We start from the raw sequence: 18,515 nt of genomic DNA on the forward strand, positions 1-18,515 counted from the left end.
TGTTTTCTTTCAGTGAGATATGACCCAAACCACTTTAATGATATATCGTTTGCTCCATAAATAGATAGCTTCTTAAGTAAAAGCTCGTGATTTATCACGTCGAAAGCCTTTCTAAAATCGACAAAAGCTAAGCCAGTTACCATATTATTATCCATATTAAAGAGCAGTTTTAGTCTTTGATAATGCCATCATCACATCAAATTCGTGGAGCTTTGGGGGTGGGTGTGTCTCGGGGTTTACCCTGAGAGGCTCTGGTTTAACATAGTCCTCATCGTTGCACAGGTCCCCAAAATAATCATTGAGACCAGCAAGAAATTCCTTTTTTAAATATAACTGGGATCTCTCTTACCTTAAAGCTTCAGATTTCTCTTTCCTTTAAGAGAGCTGAGATATTTCTTTCCTCAAAAAGTTTCAAAGCTGACGTTGCGAACGTTAGCCCTTCGTCACAGCAAATGGAGGTAGAATATGTTTATATCATGAGTTAAATGGAGCTACGCAATCGGCGGGAACGTAGTAACGAGAAGATCAAGAATAAATTATTTGAATGAAAAACGTTTGTTGATACCGTGGGTATTTTTAAAAGAGTGCCGATTTGAAAGATAAAAGTTTGTTTTAGAGTTTTGGGGCTTTTCGAACTGCCTAGATGTAAGAAAAGCTCTCAGACTGCCATATGCTGCTTAGAATGATTAGGCAGATTAAAGTGTCTAGCGACTGCTTTTGATGCGTTCTTGTCATTCCTTTTACGTCGCGAAGGTGTTCTCAAAATCGGTCACTTAGTCGTCTTACTGTTTCACCAATGCATTTCCTTTTGCAATAAATGCAAGTTATGCAATAGATGACATTGACGGAGGTAAAGTGGTGAGTAATCTTAATCGACCGATTGGGCCGGATATTAGCAGGTATCAAATTTCATATAAACGCTCCGTAGGGCTGTCTCGGAGTGATAGGCCCTTATCGATTGTGCTAGCATAAGTTTTGGCATAATTTGTAAAAACGAGTATAATTTTTGCACCTTTTCTAAAAGTAAAACTACTGGCATCATCGGCGTATTTTTTTAGTTTTTTGAAGGGAACATTGTCAGAATCATGACTTGCTTGGTCTCTAAGATTGATTGACTTTCAAGTTCTGTCCATGGTTCAGTCTATTTTCATTCGTTTGGGGGAATGGACGAATGTTACCAAGTATACTGCGTCGTTGGTCGTCTAAAGGACTGGGCACTCTGGAAGTAAAAACTAGTTTCGTCCCCACCCGCTCAGTTTGACTTGCGTCGGTAGAAGTAAAGGAGACTCAATGACAAGAATGGAACTGGAGCTTGTCAAAGAGGCGTACAGGGACAAATTCGTTTCGTAGTAAATGTGTTAGGCTTCCGAATAGTCTTCATTCATTTAGCGTTTTTCAGGTAGCAAGTGGCACGCGCGAGGGGAGTGGGAAGGACTATCCTCTCTTATTCATACCCGTTTAACTATCATGTGACTGATGTGTAGAAACTATTGGTTGTATCCACAAAGCCTGCATGGCGTTGCTTCTCTGAGAAGCGTTAAAGATAGGCGTATAGTTTTCTCAAAGAAAAAAAAAGATCTTCAACGAGGCTTATACAAATTAGCCTTCAACAGCATGGCTTTAACAAATAAAAAGTATTTACTATTGACGGCCTTTTTAATAATTCAGGTTGTATAAAACAATCGGACCTTTCAGCCCATTCAGTGATAGGATTTTGACGGGCCTATCATAACAAGGATGCTTTGGCTAAAGAATTCGAACCGGCCGCGGGGCACGGTTCAGATATGTAGTATACTTTGCAAAGCATGCTACGAAATGAAAATATCTATAGGCCAGCTTAAAATAACCACTGAGTGTTTTAGACATTTACTTCAGCCAAATTGCCTAAGGTCGTATGTAATAATAATAATAATAGTAACAATAATAAACAGTTTAACGTGGAGAAACACTTAGCTAGAAGCGAGTTTACAGGTTTTCCACGAAACAACTTAAACAAATAATTCAAATTGAAAATAACGTTGTTAAGAATCCCAACTGGTCGAAGGCAAACCAGTTGGCTATATTACAAGCATGGCCGAGGATTTGAAACTCGGGGCTACCGTGAAACAAATCCAAGTAGTGGCCAGGGCGGGACTCGAGCCCGGGAGCGACGGATTGCATGTCCGACACGCTGACCACTCGACCATGTTGCCTTCCATTTGAGGCAATTGCGAAACACATCTTCGAGTGTCGTTCCTTTCCGAATTGTATCTTCAATTCAAGCATCTACTTTTCCAAAAGTTTTATTGATTGGGATTGGTTTGTTTTCTGAACTTCAAAAACGAAAAAACATTAAGATGGGTAAATAACATGTTTTAATGCCGCCTTTCAAAAGCAGTCTCGCATTAAAATGGTTTACCGAAGTAGTTTCGAATTTTAAAATGATGGTTAATATTTAGGTTTTTATCAGGATTTAAAGGGGGTGGCTCTTAACTACAAGTCTTTTGCTAGCAAATCTTGAAACCCACCTAACTTCGGTTCCTTGATCGACCCCAGTAGGCATCAAAGTTTGTCAACTTTATTTGATCCATGTTCCTTTAGATGGTTTTAAACATGACCATATCTGGTATATCAAAAAATAAACAGAGCTTATCAAGAGAATATGAATATTTTCTTGAGCGTGTCTAGTCAGACGAATCGGTTTAGTTTTCGGATTTTTGCCAAAAAAATTCATCATCGACAATGCGTTTGATGAAAAGTAAAATATTTCGAACGACCTGCAACTGTTATTTGCCATACATTTTAGCTGGCTTTCAAACTCGTCAAAAACATTAGTTTTGGTGATGACGTGACTAACTAAGGCATGACCTACGAAGAGAAGTTTGTGCACGCAATTAGCTGATTCACGAACAGGAGCCGAGGTTTTAACTTATCCGCTTGTCTCAAAACTCTTCCACAAAAGTCATCGCTCGCCACAACAAACCAAACTAACAGAAATATCCTTCGAATCACAAATAGCAATTGAGGTATCTACAAAGCCTACATGGCGTTGCTTCCTTGCGAAGCGTTTGAGATTAGTATAGAGTTTTCTCAGAGGAAAAAGAGTTGCTCGTCGCATGCAAGATCTTCAACGAGGCCTTGAAAAATTCGTCTTCAATAGTATGGCTTTAACAAGTAAAGAGTATTTATTAATGATAGCCGCTTTAATTATTCAGGTTTTTATAAAACAATCGGATCTTTTAGCCTATTTTTGTGGGGCCTATCATGAGAGTGATGCTTTGGCTAAATCACCGGGTGAGGGGTACGGTGCAGACTACGCCCGTAGCGTCACGCGAAATCGATGCAATATATAGTATATTTCGCAACATTCGTGGGATCTCACATTGATTTTTATTTCGTTTATTGCCGAAATAAAAATAAAATAAAAATATTTAGCATAAAATACCCACTGAGTGATTTAAAAATCTACTTCAGCCCAGTTGCCTAGGGTCACACGTGAGGAATTGCGAAACACATCTTCTCCATGGGGTGTCGTTTCTTTCTGTTTTATATCTTCAATGTAAACATCTGCTCTTCAAAATCTTATTTGAAACGTTAACAACCGTTTGCGAGAGGCGCACTCAAGATAGTAGCAAGAGGTTTCGCCTCGTTGCAAGGTCCTTTCTATTTAATTTGGCCCGGCCTGCAGTTGATGAACTCGCCCCATCAAATTAATGTAAAGAGCATGCCCCCAACTCGCTCCCGCATCTTTCAGCTCGTTTCCTTGTGGCAGAAGGTTTTTTAAAATTTCCAGGCGAAACCACAACCTCTTTCGATAAACTTTAAGTTTCCTTGCTGAAAAAAATTATCCTTTACTTTGTATCAAGATAACTTGAGTCCTATCAAATCGACATTTTGCGTGTATCGAGTCGACTTTGTCGAGGTATGGAAAGCAGGCATAAATTGCCAAGAAATACACTGATACACAATCAAAATTTTTTGCAAAGAAACAAGCAAAATTCATCTGACTTTCTGGCGTTTACGAAAACCACCAAATGAAAATGGGACCGAGCTCAACCGGTAATCAATTTATTCTATGGACATGAAATCGTGAAACCTCGGAAACAAAATTCCAGCAGCTCATACTGTCCAAAACGTTCGCGTTGCATTGCTTCAAGAAATATCGAAACAATTCATTAATTTTACAGGCCGTGGAATGTTTCAGTGACGTTAATTAGTGTTGCAGCGACTGCACATTCTTTTTCCCCTCTTTTTCACCTTTATTAAGACCACAAACTTAGCTACAAACATATCATTTTCTTTGGACTATTTTCAAGGCTTTGTCAGCATATTTAACTCTGAATAGGGACGTACTCTGGGTTGTTTAAAAGCGACACCGAAATACTAAAACAAAAGCATCCTTGGTGAACATGAAGTAATCGATATTGAGACTTAGAAGTCCTTTGGGCGAATCTTCATCTCAGACTTCTTTGCAGACTCGTTATTGGTTTTCCAGCGATACCAACGAACTCCCTTAAGATCGGATTTGCCTTTAAGGTACAAGCCATTGAGGTTTGCGTAATGACAACTTTTGTACCACCAGCCACCTTTATAAGAAGAGGCACAGTGCATGCTTGAGCTGACGTCATTATCCCGATCTTTGGTGGAAAATGCTGAGCCATGATGGTAAGTGAAAGAATCCCCAGCCGTGCCTGAAAACGAAGTTTTTAAAAGTTATTATTTGCGTGCGTGCAAAAGCAAATGCTTGGGCATGACGCTACGTATCAAATATCATATACGAGTGAAGATAACATTCTATGTATACCCTTCGTGGGCATAGTAATCAACGAGACCGATAACCACTTTAGCACCTGTGTCAACAGAAAAAAGACCAACAAAGGACTTCTAATCCATTATCAAAGCCATGTTAACATTAGATATAAACGATGATTAATAACAATGCTTGATCGTGCCAACCGCTTTTCATTCTCACCGGATCTTTTCTCAAAAGAAAGTCAGGTTCTGAAAATAATGTTTCTTAAATTGAAACACCTTGAGAGACTTATCGATTCTATTAACAAAGCCCACACTTGTAAACCAACGATGCGTTGTATATGAATTTAAATGTATTTCGCGTGATGCGAACTACAGAAGCTACACGAACCGTCACCTCCACCTTCGCATTGAGGAGCACAAATATTCTGTCATCGGTAAACACCTTACGGACCTAGCAATCTTCACCAGCAACTTGCCATCCTAAACAAATGCCGCGGAAGGTACAAGAACCCTATTTGAGGTGCTTTTAATAAGGAAAAGGAGACCAACTCTGAAAACTCAGAAAGACTCCATTCCAGCGAATCTGTTCATTTAATTATGCACATTCCTTTTGTCTTACTCCATTTCATTTTATTCTGATTTATTTTCACACCTTCCTTTCTTCATACAGCGTCATTGAACCAATAATTTACATTTGATAATGGTGACACGTGGTCGTCGAAACGTCATGTTTTAATCTCGCTACCTGTTATATTGAAATATTATCCTAAATTTTTCGTTGTCAAAGTTTAATTTTACCTGAGTATCGACCCAAACTCAGAAGGTATTTCGCTCTCTCACTCGCCACAGAGAACGAACTGTATTCTGCAAACGCTGTTTTACCATGGAAGTCTTCCAAGTCAACACGAAGCTTGTTACTGCTGCTTGCAGTCAGGCGATGAATCTTGTCCAGTCCGAGCCAAAACTCGCCTTTCAGATTGCCGAAGCCTCGTTTGTATTCATTCCAGTCTCGAACGAAATCTACGGAGCCGTCAAATCTTTTCTGAAACACCGTCCATCCTCCGCCGGCTGCTGTCTGACCACAGAAGACTTCAAATTCACCCAAGCCATCGGGATCGATTTTATACACTCCACTGATCTTTCTGCCAGACTTGTAAGCTTCAGCGCAGTTCTTAAAAACTATAAATAAAATAAAATTGTTATCACATGAAGCTTACATGAATAAAACCAAGCTCCAAATCAAGTAGTTATTAATCATAATTTGTTTAAAAAAAAGACTAGTTTACGGCACTCAAAGCTAACGTTTGCAGCATATCTTTCCCGTTTTGTTTCGTACAGTTTTGGTTCCTCTTCAGTGCATTCAGTTCTTGTTCTAGCCTGGTCAGTTGTTGCTGAGCCAAATAGAGTATATTTTCGATCTTCTTGGAGTTAGGACCGGCGTAGAAATTGTAGTTGACGTTACAGTTGGGTGACTTCGACGAAAGATTAGTCGAGCCACCCAGCACCGTAAAGGAAAAACAACCAAACAAATTGAAAAAAAGTTGTAGGAGACATAGCAAAGAAGCACGTTTGCGAAAGTTGGTTCCCTTTAATGTTGTATATGTAAGCTGTTTAGGTTTAGGTATGTTTACCATTTTCTCGGCATTCAAACCGGTGTTGAAGCATTATAACTGACGCCTTAGGGCGAAGATGAAACGAGTGAATTTACCAAATATAGCAAGGAAAATATCGTCGAATTTCGTAGTCTGAGAATAGTTATGTAATTATTACTTACGTCTGTGGCGCCATTTTCCTGAGTATTCCGGATGACACTTACCGCTCTTTGTTTGTCTTTTTTGCTCCTTGGAAACGTCGACACAGGTGGCCTGAGTCAGGTTAAGTAATACTTGTTAGAAATTCTTCTTTAATTTTTTATGGTTAAATAAACACACAAACCCTTCGCCAACCTCTATTAATTCCATAGCATTTATAGAGGTATGGGCGGAAGAGTGTTCACATCTATCCTATACATGGTCGAGGCCTTGCTCAGATCTAACTTGAAAATATCATTATCACAAAATATACATTTAACTGACCTGAACAGAGCCAAAATACGTCGATCCTTTCTTCCGCTTAAAGTCACCTGGCTTCATTTGGCGAGTTCTATTATTCAGCTCACAAATGTATTTCGCATGATTGCCTTTAGGATGAACATTAAACGACTTGCAACTGTTATTTGCCACACATTTTAGCTGGCATTCAAACTCGTCAAGAACAGCAGTTTTGGTCATGACGTGACCAATTAAGGCATGATCTGCGAAAAGAAGTTTGTGCGCGCAATTAGCTTTAATTTAATAAGAGGTAATTCGGCTTGAATGAGCCGAGGTTTGAACTTACCAACTTGAGTCTCAAAAACTCTTCCACAAAAGTCATCGCTCGCCTCAACAAACCAAACTAACAGGAACACCCTACATATTACAAATACCAATTGAGACATCCACAAAGCCTGCATGGTGTTGCTTCCCTCTGAAGCGTTTGAGATAAACGTTGAATTTTCTCGGACCACAAAAAGTTGCTCGTCGCCTCCAAGATCTTCAACGAGGCCTTGAAAAATTAGCCTTCAATAGCGTGGCTTTAACAAATAAAGGTATTTATTATTGCTAGCCGTTTTAATTATTCAGGTTGTTATAAAACAATCGGACCTTTGAGTCTGTTGTGACTAGGATTTTGAGGGGCTTATCATTGAAATGCGCTTTGGCTAAATCACTGGCTGTGGGGCATGGTCCAGTTTACGACCTTATAAAGTATATTTACATCATTCGTGAGGGCTCACATCGATTTTCATTTCATTTAATGCCTAAATCATGCTGTGACATTGAAATATCCATTAGGCCAGCTTAAAATAACCACTGAGTGTTTTAGAAATTTACAACAGCCCAATTGCCAAGGTCATACGACACACATTTTCGCTATGGGGTGTCGTTCCTTTCCGAATTGTATCTTCAATTCAAACATCTGCTCTTCCAAAATTAGTTAACTCTTATTTGAGACGTTAAAATCTGATTGCAAGAGGCGCACTCGAGATAGTAGCAGTAGTTTACGGCGCCTTTCTGGGTACTCCCGCAGGGTCTGGGTCCGAGTGACTCGGCCGAGGTTAATTTATTCACGTTGCGTAGGTGTACGAGGGGTTTTTAGGGTATAGAGATTAATATATTCATATGGTGTAGGTGTACGAGGGGTTTTTAGGGGTAATTATTCACGTAGAGTAGGTAAACGAGGGTTTTTTAGGGTTAGGGTTTATGATTTAAAAAGTAACGGAACAATGAAATCCAAGATGGCGTCGGAAACAAAGGAGACAAAAGAATCCAAGATGGTGGAAGGATTAACCACAAACAAAATGTTTAATTTTCAAATCAAGATTTTTATTACGTTTGTAATATGTGTTCCACGTAATTCGCCGGTAACAAAACGAAAAAGGGCCTGGGATCGAATGTCGATCGCAAAGCATGCATGGATTGATTGGCTGGACAGGAAGACATGTTGACATACATGTGTTGTAATTTATCCTGTTCAAAAGAGACTAATTCAAAGCTGTTTTGAAGGAAAATGCCACATCATTTTAACTGTTGTGTGCCCCAGTGTACCAACAACTTTAGAAACAAACCAAATCTGGAATATTACAGGATTCCCAAGTGCGAAAAGGCTCGGAAATACTACAAAGTATCGCTTAGAAACGAATCGCTAAAGCTGGATTCTTCCCAAACGAGAATCTGTTCTGAACACTTCGAAGGTGGCCAAAAACTCAGCAGAAATCATCTGCCAACAATATTTCCATGGACAAAAGAGAGAAAATCAAGGAGAGAAATCTTTAAGCATGACTTTGTGCCAAAGAAAAGGAAAGTCTCATCAGTTGTTGTATCTACTACTGATACTGACAGCAGTTACTCTGACAACAATGCCAACATTGTAACCCAAACAACACCGACCTCGACTGAATCACTGCACGAGGATCCATACTATACGAGAGAAGTTCAAATGGTGAATAGAATGTACGTTCCCAGACTTATAAAAATTGAACCCCTTTACAAGAGGTTTAGCAGTTGAGAGTTGTTTTTTTGAGTCAACTGAGTCGATCATGTAACGCCAGATGGTTCCAAATGACACTTTAGGGAGAGCATTGAGATCAGAGTTGAAACCTTCTTTTGGAAATTTTCCATTTGTTTGAGGCTCTCTCTTATCAAGCAAACCAAGATCTGCTTTTTTCTTCATAATATTAGCGCCGTTGTCGGGGTCTCTAAGATATTTCTTGTCAAGGCCATTTTCTACATAGTGTTTTAGCCTATGCAAAACGATTTTAAATAATGTTAATGGAGTTCTAAGCAGACGATTTAATGTATAAAATCTTTAAGTGAATATGTTTTCCATCAGAAATATTAATGGTTTTTATGTGAGCAAAAGAAAGAGCTACGAAAAAGCTGAATTTGACCCTTTACCTGCTGACTAAAGCTGACTTTTTACCACTTGTTTTCGCTCCCCTACAAATCAGCCAGCGCTTTAGCTGTACCACACTGCATGCCTCTACATTTCTGTTTTGCAAAACAGCCCCAGGTATATCGTCTTCAGTTAAAATAAAGCCTTCTTCTTTAGTTTCTGAGAGCTTACTATCATTCGCAATGGACGCCATTTTGATTTCTGTCCAGCCAAACAATCCATGCATGCTTTGCGATCGCAGTTTCAGTCCCAGGCCCTTTTTCGTTTTGTTACCGGCGAATTATAAATGGACTTCTTGATTTCGTTCCTGTGTAATAGATATGTTTCATCATTTTTAAATTGTTCGTTTGGAGATGTCTCCTTGGATTCTCTAATCACTTTATCGAAATTATGAGGTTTCATATAAGCTCTTGCAACCCGCATCATTCTTTTCAAAGATTCCTCATCCGCATGCGAAATAATATCCAAGATGCTTTCTAACCGACAACGGCTACTTTTGGATTGTCCACAATGTAATGTTGTCGATCGACCCTATTCATGGCCATCCTTTGCTTCTGAAACTTCGCGCGCGTATACTAGTTTTGTATATTCCAACACGGCTTTAAATATCTGGTCCCCCTTGTCAACTAGTTCATCCGTTCACTCTGGTCGATATTTGACTTGTAAATAAGTAACATAAGCTAGAAAAGCAGTCGAAGCGTTTGTACTTCCTAAAACAGCTAAAGCGCGCTAAAGTTCCATCCGAGGATATGCTACTTTTCTATACAACATGTATACGTCCTGTATTAGAATATGCGTGCCCAGTTTTTCATCATTCTTTGCCGCAATATCTGTCTAATGAAATGGAAAGAATGCAAAAACGCGCGTTGCGGATGATTCAACCTGACTTAACCTACGCTGAGGCTCTAGCTCTTGACATTGCGTCACTGTACGAGAGGAGGGAGATCTTGTATGATACTCTATTTGATCAGATTGTAAGGGACGAAAACCACAAGCCCCATGATCTGCTGCCTCCACGCAACGAGTCCACCCATCGCACCCGCAGCCAGAGATACTTCAAGCTACCGATTTGTAAGACAAATAGGTTCAAAAACACATTCATCATGGCGAACAGTTTTAATTATTAGTAGCTATCTTAATTATTTGTATCTTGGTTTTTGATACTTCTCTTATTGTATTTTATTGTAGATTACACTTCGCGGCTTTTATTGTAGTTATCTTAGAGTAAGAGATAATTTGTTCCCATTGTAAAGTAAGTCGTATTTCAGTCGGCCCGAGGGCTGCAATGATTTTACTTTCTAATAAAGCTATCTATCTATCTATCCTACAGAATTCAAGTCCACCGCAATGTTGCTCTATGTAAAAGGTAATTCTGAGCAACTTCTCCGCAACAACTGAAGCAAAGCGGGTAATTTTCAGATTATATGAAACATACGGAGACATACGCTTTAGATATTTATGTCATAGAATTAACTTCCATCTTTAGAGGGTCTCAAGGGGTTTAACGTCAGCCGTCAAAGGGCCTAAAATTGAACCGTCAAAAAGGATGAATATGCACCGTCAACCGACAAAAAAGCAGCACAATATCAACTGCTTTTAAAAGGTCTTTCGGATCTCGCTACTTTTTCCCATTTTCGTTGCTTAATGCGCGAAACCTTTAAGTCTCAAAGGTAAAGGATCTTTAAACTGGTAAACATTCTCTATGCAGGTTTTTGTATGCACTTATCTTCTTGTCATGTTCGCTGATTTTCGCCTTAACAGGTAGTTTGAAATATTTTAACATCTGCTTTCAATAGCTTATACTTAGAAATGGCTAACCTCTCAGATAACTTTTTGGTTCTGACCAAAGGCCACGCCCCGGAGCGTTATTCCCACTTTTCCCCAAGTCATCACCGACAAGTTTACATCATGTCGAGCTTCTTAAATACGTTCGTCAGCTTCTATCATGAAATAGAAAAGAAAGCTTTCGAGTGCATTAAGAGAAGACTTTCTGTTAGGGGAAAGAGTCATGGATGTCTTAGCCAACACATCATTGATTTCTCAGGGATCAACGACTCACCCACAATTTGGGGTCGGCTCATATGAGCTCAAGCTCTTCCGACTTCAAAAATGAGTCATCCTCCGTAGCGTTTCAAATTTATACATGGAGCCTTTAGCGTCCTGCAATATTCTTTGACTTTGTAGCATCTCGAAGTAGTCAGTCAAGCGGATCGCAGAGTGGGCGGCCAAGAGCAATACCAGTGGCGGGATCCAGACCTTGAGCTAAAGGTGAGGGGCAGTTTTGTATGTGTATGTACACCTTCCAGTTTTTCTTCCCTCTGAGTTTATTTCTAGTATGTCCATTACACTGAACTTCAGTCATCTGAGACTAAGAAATGGGAAGCTGTCTTGCCATAGTGGATAGAGAGCTACAGACCAGTGAGACAGAGGGCTGTTGGAGCAGGGATCATAAGGCTAAAGCAGGCACATTCTCCCAGCTGTTTACGCACAGCTTAAACCTCTAGCACTGCGTCGTAAGCTTCTTTTTCATGAAGACTTTTAAAGAGATGATGAGTCTCTTAGCTCTACGGGCGCGAGATATTTTTCATCCGACTATATCGTTTGTAAGAAACACAACTATACCACAATTTAATTCCAATGCTAGACTTAAACCAACACAGGTTGACAAGTACGAAAGCGACTTGTAAAGTTAATTCATGGAAAAAGAAGTTTAAGAGTTAGTTAAAGGAGTTATTACGAGAAGCACTGAAGTTTTACGCCCATCTTAAATGTGCACTTTCCCAATGGTCTTTCATGGCGATAATGCAAACTTTGGAGTAAACTCAGTAATTGTTGATGGCTCAAAAAATATGAAACGAAATCAGGAAAAAAGCGATACAGAAACATTTTACAAAGGAAAAAGCAAATTCGTTTGACTCTCTTGTGCTTATTCAGTTTCTTCCATGGACATGAAATTGTTAAGCCTCGCAAAGAACATTTCAGCGGCTCATTTTAAAAAGCTTATCACGCGCTGCTTCAAGAAATATCGAGTCTCTTCAACACCTCGGTGACTTTAATAAATGTTACAGAGACTGTAAATTGTTTTTTCCCCATTCTTTCGCCTTTATTAGGACCAGAAACGCAGCTAAAAATATACTATTTTTCTTTTCAAAGCTTTATCAGCAGCTCTAACTTTAACTTTAACTCTAACTTTAACCTACCGGCTTGCGATTTCTTAAAGAACATGAGAAACAAAACTAAAGCAAAAGCAACCGTTCTCGTAGTTTCTCTCTTTCTAGTCTCTTTCTTCTCATCTTTTGTTCGACACAAAGTAACCAATACTGAACCTTAGAAGTCCTTTGGGCGAATCTTCATCTCAGACCTCTTAAGGGAATCACATCTGCTTTTCCAGTGATACCAACAAACTCCCTTACTGTCGGATTTGCCTTTGAGGTACAAGCCATTGAGGTTTGAATAATGGCAAGACTTGTACCACCAGGCGCCTTTATAAGAAGAGGCACAGTTAGCGCTTGAGTAGGCGTCATTATCCTGGTCTTTTGTGGTAAATGCTGAGCCATTATGATAACTGAGAGAATCACCAGCCGTGCCTGAAAACCAAATTTTAAAAATTCGCCACTTGCATGATAAATTCAGATGCTTCGGCTTAACGCTTCCTTTAAAAAATCATATACCATTTAAGATGAAATTCCTTAAACATCCAGTATGATGCTGGAAATTCGAAACAAAGTTACTGAGTACTTCAATAGGAAACCTACTTTCCTGAAATCCCTTCTAAAAAGGGTTGAAACCCTGCTGCGCTTACTCGTGAGATATGGAGTTGAACACGAGAAAACAAAGTCTATGTCTATAGGCGACCATGTTCAAGTTCTATTTTACTTATCATATTAATACCATAGGCCTCTACTGACCAGAGAATTCGAAAAACAATCCTGAACTGAGAATGATGAGCGCTTTGCGGTTCATACGAGCTGCCCAGTAAGTATTCCAGTTAAGAATATAAAATAACGATATTGGCAAAATGTATACAAGGGAAACTCAACTTTACCTGAATAGGTTTCTAAACCCAGCCAGTATTTGGCATACTCACTCGCTACAGAAAATGAACTGTACTCTGCAAACGCTGTGTTATTTCGAAAGTCTTCCAAATCAACACGAAGCTTGTTACTGCTGCTGGCAGTCAGACGATGAATCTTGTCCAGTCCGAGCCAAAACTCGCCTTTCACATTGCCGAAGCCCCTTTTGTATTCATCCCAAGTGCGGAAGAAATCTTCAGTGCCATCAAATCTCTTCTGAAACACCGTCCATCTTCCGCCGGCTGTTTTATGATCACAGAAGACTTCAATTTCTCCCAAACCATCGGGATCGATTTTGTACACACCACTGATCTTGTCGCCAGACTTGAACACTTCAGCGCAGTTCTTGTAAACTACAGAATCAATAATAATGTTAATAAATTCATAAGCCTCACCAAATCTGTTATATCATCTCTAAAGGACAGATTCTGCCAACGTTTTTTACAATGAAAGGTCTGATTGCTTAGAAGCCTTTACTGGCTTGCTCCGCACTAGTTTGGTTCCCTTTAATGTTACATAAGTAAGCTGTTTAGGTTTAGGTATGTTTACAATTTTCTTGGCATTCATACCGGTGTTGAAACGACTGAATTTACCAAATATAGCAAGGAAAATATCGTCGAAACTCGTAGTTTGAGAATTGTTATGTAATTATTACTTACGTCTCTGACGCCATTTTCCAAAATATTCCGGATGACACTTACCGCTCTTTGTTTGTCTTTTTTGCTCTTTGGAAACGTCGACACAGGTGGCCTGGGTCAGTTTAATTAGTGCTTGTTAGAAATCTTTCCGTAGTTTTTTATGGTTAGATAAACACAAAAACTCTTGGCGAATCTCTAATTATTCCATAGCATTTATAGAGGTATAGGTGGAAGATGTTTACACTTATCTTATAAATGGGTGAGGCCTTAGTCAGATCTAACGTGAAAATAGAACTATCACAAAATAGACTTTAAACTGGGGCAGACCTGAACAGAGCCAAAGTACGTCGATCCTTTCTTTTGCTTAAAAATCACCTGGTTTCATTTGCCGAGTTGTGTTATTGAGCGAACAAATGTGCTTAGCATGATTGCCTTTGGGATGAACTTTAAACGACTTGCAACTGTTATTAATTTCCCATACATTTTAGCTGGCATTCAAACTCGTCAAAAACATAATCTGTTAAGAGTAGTTTGCGCAGGTAATTATTTGAAGGACGAACAACAACTCATAAAGTAATTTAGGTATTTACTTACCAGCTTGAGTCTCAAAAACTCTTTTAAAAAAGTTCTTCTTTGCCACAACAAACCAAGCTACCAGGAATATCCTACAAGTCACAAAAAGGAATTGAGGTATCGAAACTTGCATGGGATCGCTTCCCAGCGAAGCGTTTGAGAATACTATAGAATTTTCTGGGAGAAAAAAAAAAAAGCTCGTCGCCTCCTACGAATTCACAAAAAGCAATTGAAGTATTGAAACCTGCATGGCTTTGCTTCTCTGCGAAGCGTTTGAGAATACTGTTGAATTTTCTGGGAGAAAAAAGAAATAGCTCGTCGCCTTCCAGTACTTCCACGTGGACTGGATGAATTTCCTTTTGAGAACATGCCTTAAAACGAATAAAGTTTACTCATTATTGATAGCCTTTTTAATTATTTAGGCTGATATAAAGCAATCGGGCCTTTTAGTCTATTTTAAAAGGTTGGACATAGTAAGTTTTGTAAAGAAAAGAATATGAAGCAGGGCCTCTCGTATGAATGCTTTGGGGTCATTACTGGCAACCGGGCATGGTTGACAATGAACTAAATCTTCGACAGTCGACCATCCTGACGTCATGTGATATATATACAAAGATTGGATCTAATATGGTTTATTTTACTCCATTCCTGGGGAAATATGCGGGATTTTATCAAATTTTGTGTTAAATAACATAAATAACATTTAAAAACAAAACATCTAGTCTTAAAATTGGCACTGAAATATTTTGGAAATTTTGATTAATGCGTCAGCCTGATACATTTCTCTGAGTTCAAGTGTGATGCAATGTCGAAAGATGATTTGTCGGCAGTGCCTCGGCTTCCTTTCCATGACTTTAATAATATTTTCAATTCAAACAAAACTGCTCTCCCAAAATTTGTTTTCTCTTATTTGAATCGTTGACATCTGTTCGCAGGAGGCACAGTAGGGAAAGTAACGAGGGGTTTCGCCTCTTTAATACCTTGACGAATTCTCCCCATCAAATGTGAAAGGTTTACCCCAACCTCAACCGGTTCACGCCTGAATCTTTTAACTCGTTTCCTAGTGGTAAATCGAATGTTTTCCTTCTCTGACGATGCAATGGTTTTTTTCAATTAATACGCAAAATGCTTGCGAAACCGTAAGGAAATTTGATAAACATGGATATCCAAGCTATGTTAAATCATACGCGACTGCACGAGAAACATCCATTCGCTATGGTACACCCTTCATTATGAAACAAGTTTGACACTTTTTGTGCTTGTTTTCGGGACAAATTCATGTTAATTCACCATACGTACAACTTTGCGTAGACCGTAAAACTTAGATTGCAAGTTTCTATAATCCCTCGCCATCAACTTAGACACCGCTGACGGTGCGCGGCAGTTGTTTTGTTCTAGAAACAAGCTCCATAATTATCCATATATATATATATATATGTATTGAGCACTATACAGCCAGCTAAAGCATCTGCTCCAGATACATATATATACATATATATATAGAAGTAGAAACTTGTAAGGGGTCCCACAAACAATGCTGATCAGTCTCAAACGCGCTGCTTGGAGGATCACTGAAGCGATCTTGGGCTCTCGAAATAACGTAAATGAAGGCAGAAATGTGATGGTCAAGACGCCAACTCCAATGTAGCTTTGTTGGTTTATTAGCTCGACGTTTCGACCGTCTCGGTCTTCCTCAGGAGCATACTAATTACATGAGCAATATTCAAATTTAAAATTCGTGTCAACGATAAACATGTCATGAAGTAATAATATGGTGTAAAAATAGAATAGATAACAGCGAAACGTGTTATAGTGACTAAAATAGATAAATTAAGATAGTTATAATTCATGTAGTAAGCTTATTGATAGTAGGATTGAGTCTTAAAATCCAATAATTTTCACTTGCTTTTCTGATTTCTTGATTTTGACTTCTAACTTTTTCAATGACCGTAAGTTTAGAATTATCGATTCCACATTTCTTAAAATGTCTGACAGAGGGTATGTTTTTATGTCCACCTATGATGTCGCTACGGTGTTGATTGCCACGATGGTGAATTGTGTGACCTGTCTTGCCTACGTACTGATCGTTACATTTGCTACATTATATCAGCTATATCACATTGCTAGTCTTGCATGACGTGTGTTGTCGCAGTGTTATCGTTTCTCCTGTAGTGCTGCTTTTAACTGTCCCTTAATTGTCCCTTAATTGTCCCTTAATTTTAACTGTCAGTTAAAAGCAGCACCGTTGACACGAATTTGAAATTTGAATATTGCTCGTGTAACTAGTATGCTCCTGAGGAAGACCGAGACGGTCGAAACGTCGAGCTAATAAACCAACAAAGCTACATTGGAGTTGGCCTCTTGACCATCACATTTCTGCTTTTATATATATATATACATATATAACTAACTGCAGACAGTACTGTTTCGGCCTTCTGGGCCTCATCAGTGCAGTGCTAATGCTAGGATGGAGGAGAACCAATATGGTCACCCCAAACGATCCAACCTTTGTGGTATCGTCTAAGTCATGCCAGAGTGCTCAAACTAGAGTACACTAGCGAGCATGCGCAATTGCAGAGCAATGACTCATCCTAGTTAGAGTGCTCAATTTGGACATGAAAGCAAAGCTTTGTATGCCAAAGAGCTATATCTAACATATATATATATATATATATATATATATATATATATATATATATGTATGTATAACAATTTAACAGTCTTCGAGCCAACAGAGACGCCGCGCCATTAGGATCCAAAAGGATTCGCAGTCCAAACCTCGATAATTAATAAGATAAGTGGTATAGCATAGAGGACGGACAACTTCGAGCGAAGGAAGACATATATTCATTAAAAAATCTAAAAAGTTTAATAAAAAACGTTTTGGTCCGAGACCTTCATAAACTGCGTTTTGGTTTTATGGAAAACTCTATCGGAAATGCTCTAAAAACCAAATTATCTTGGATTACCCCCCACTGACGCAGCACCATAGTCGCAGTTTATAACTGTCAGGACAGTGTTGTTTGACATTAGGGCAAAGGTAACAACCTTCCTATCGATCCCTTGGAGAGTCTTTATTTAGCCCGATGGGCTTCGATGTTTGAATCCCGTAGTAAGGGCAAAAGGATTATGGGTACCTACAAAGCGATTTAGCCAGAATGGGTGGTAAAACGGAGCGTCTCACGGATCAATGCAACGGAATTTGGAAACTTTTGCCGCTCGAATGGGTAGGTAATAGCTAAGCGCTCTCGTGGGTGGAAATTAGAGGGAGATCGGTGGTTTTTTTTTGGAATTTATCCGGCCTTCGAGTAGCGACGGTTGCTGTTCGGGACCGGTTGAAGTTTCCAGCCTTGAGTTTTTCTTTCTACAGTTGACTGGTAACACCGTACGCGTTACAAAGAAAGTCGCCAAAACAGCGTTAAAAGGACCGTAAACGACAAAGCAGCTACGGAATAAAGGTAAGGAGACTTGATACGATATATTCCTCGCCTTTATTTTCCTTGTAATTGTTTATTATTTTTTATAATGTTCCCTTTTATACAGTTGGATAGTAATATCGCACTCGTTACAAATAAAATCGCCGAAACAGCGTTAAAACGACCGTTGGTGACAAAGCGGCGTCGGAAAAAAGGTAAGGAGACTTCACACGTTTTATTCCTCGCTTTTATTATCCTTTGAAATTTTTTCTTCATTTTTTTATAGTTTTTCCTTTTTTTAACGCCCCTCGCTTACGCTTAAAATTCGATCTCATTATGTTAGGTATTGCCGTTAATGAACTTTAGACTACAAAATCACGCACAGTACGCTTGGGCCGCCTGCGGTCAAACTGATACAAGCTGTACTGTTATGTAGGTGCCTATGAAACTTTCTTTTTGCTTGTCTAAATATCTAACCTTTTCGTAGAGTATTTACACTAGTTTCTTTATCGCTCGTTTTCGCACCCTTGTGACAGGTGACTTACATTGTTCACGTTTCGTTAGAACGCTATACTTTTTTTCCCACTCGGCTATTAGTTTCTGTTATTGTC

At 39.1% G+C, this 18,515-nt stretch overlaps 2 protein-coding genes and 1 pseudogene across 3 annotated transcripts; all 3 read right to left on the reverse strand.

Moving 5' to 3' along the window:
• Window positions 1-4,196: 4,196 nt before the first annotated feature.
• LOC111319577 (microfibril-associated glycoprotein 4-like) lies at window positions 4,197-7,285 on the reverse strand. Its single transcript, XM_088758877.1, has 5 exons — window positions 7,111-7,285; window positions 6,810-7,027; window positions 6,509-6,599; window positions 5,533-5,913; window positions 4,197-4,670 (listed from the first exon to the last, which is right to left on the reverse strand). The coding sequence occupies exons 1-5, from the start codon at window positions 7,223-7,225 to the stop codon at window positions 4,411-4,413; spliced, it is 1,065 nt and encodes a 354-aa protein (XP_088615003.1). The 5' UTR covers window positions 7,226-7,285; the 3' UTR covers window positions 4,197-4,410.
• A 1,424-nt stretch (window positions 7,286-8,709) lies between these two features.
• LOC148733770 (uncharacterized) lies at window positions 8,710-9,488 on the reverse strand. The gene is made up of 2 exons (XM_088758032.1): window positions 9,207-9,488; window positions 8,710-9,052 (listed from the first exon to the last, which is right to left on the reverse strand). Exons 1-2 carry the CDS (start codon window positions 9,428-9,430, stop codon window positions 8,710-8,712), a joined length of 567 nt encoding a protein of 188 aa, XP_088614158.1. The 5' UTR covers window positions 9,431-9,488.
• Window positions 9,489-12,282: 2,794 nt separating this feature from the next.
• LOC148733771 (microfibril-associated glycoprotein 4-like) lies at window positions 12,283-14,651 on the reverse strand (annotated as a pseudogene). Its single transcript, XR_016000573.1, has 5 exons — window positions 14,510-14,651; window positions 14,243-14,432; window positions 13,979-14,027; window positions 13,250-13,630; window positions 12,283-12,791 (listed from the first exon to the last, which is right to left on the reverse strand). The product of XR_016000573.1 is annotated as a microfibril-associated glycoprotein 4-like (transcript).
• Window positions 14,652-18,515: the final 3,864 nt, after the last annotated feature.

Source organism: Stylophora pistillata, chromosome 4 (genome assembly GCF_964205215.1).
Source record: "Stylophora pistillata chromosome 4, jaStyPist1.2, whole genome shotgun sequence".
Lineage (NCBI taxonomy): Eukaryota > Metazoa > Cnidaria > Anthozoa > Scleractinia > Pocilloporidae > Stylophora > Stylophora pistillata.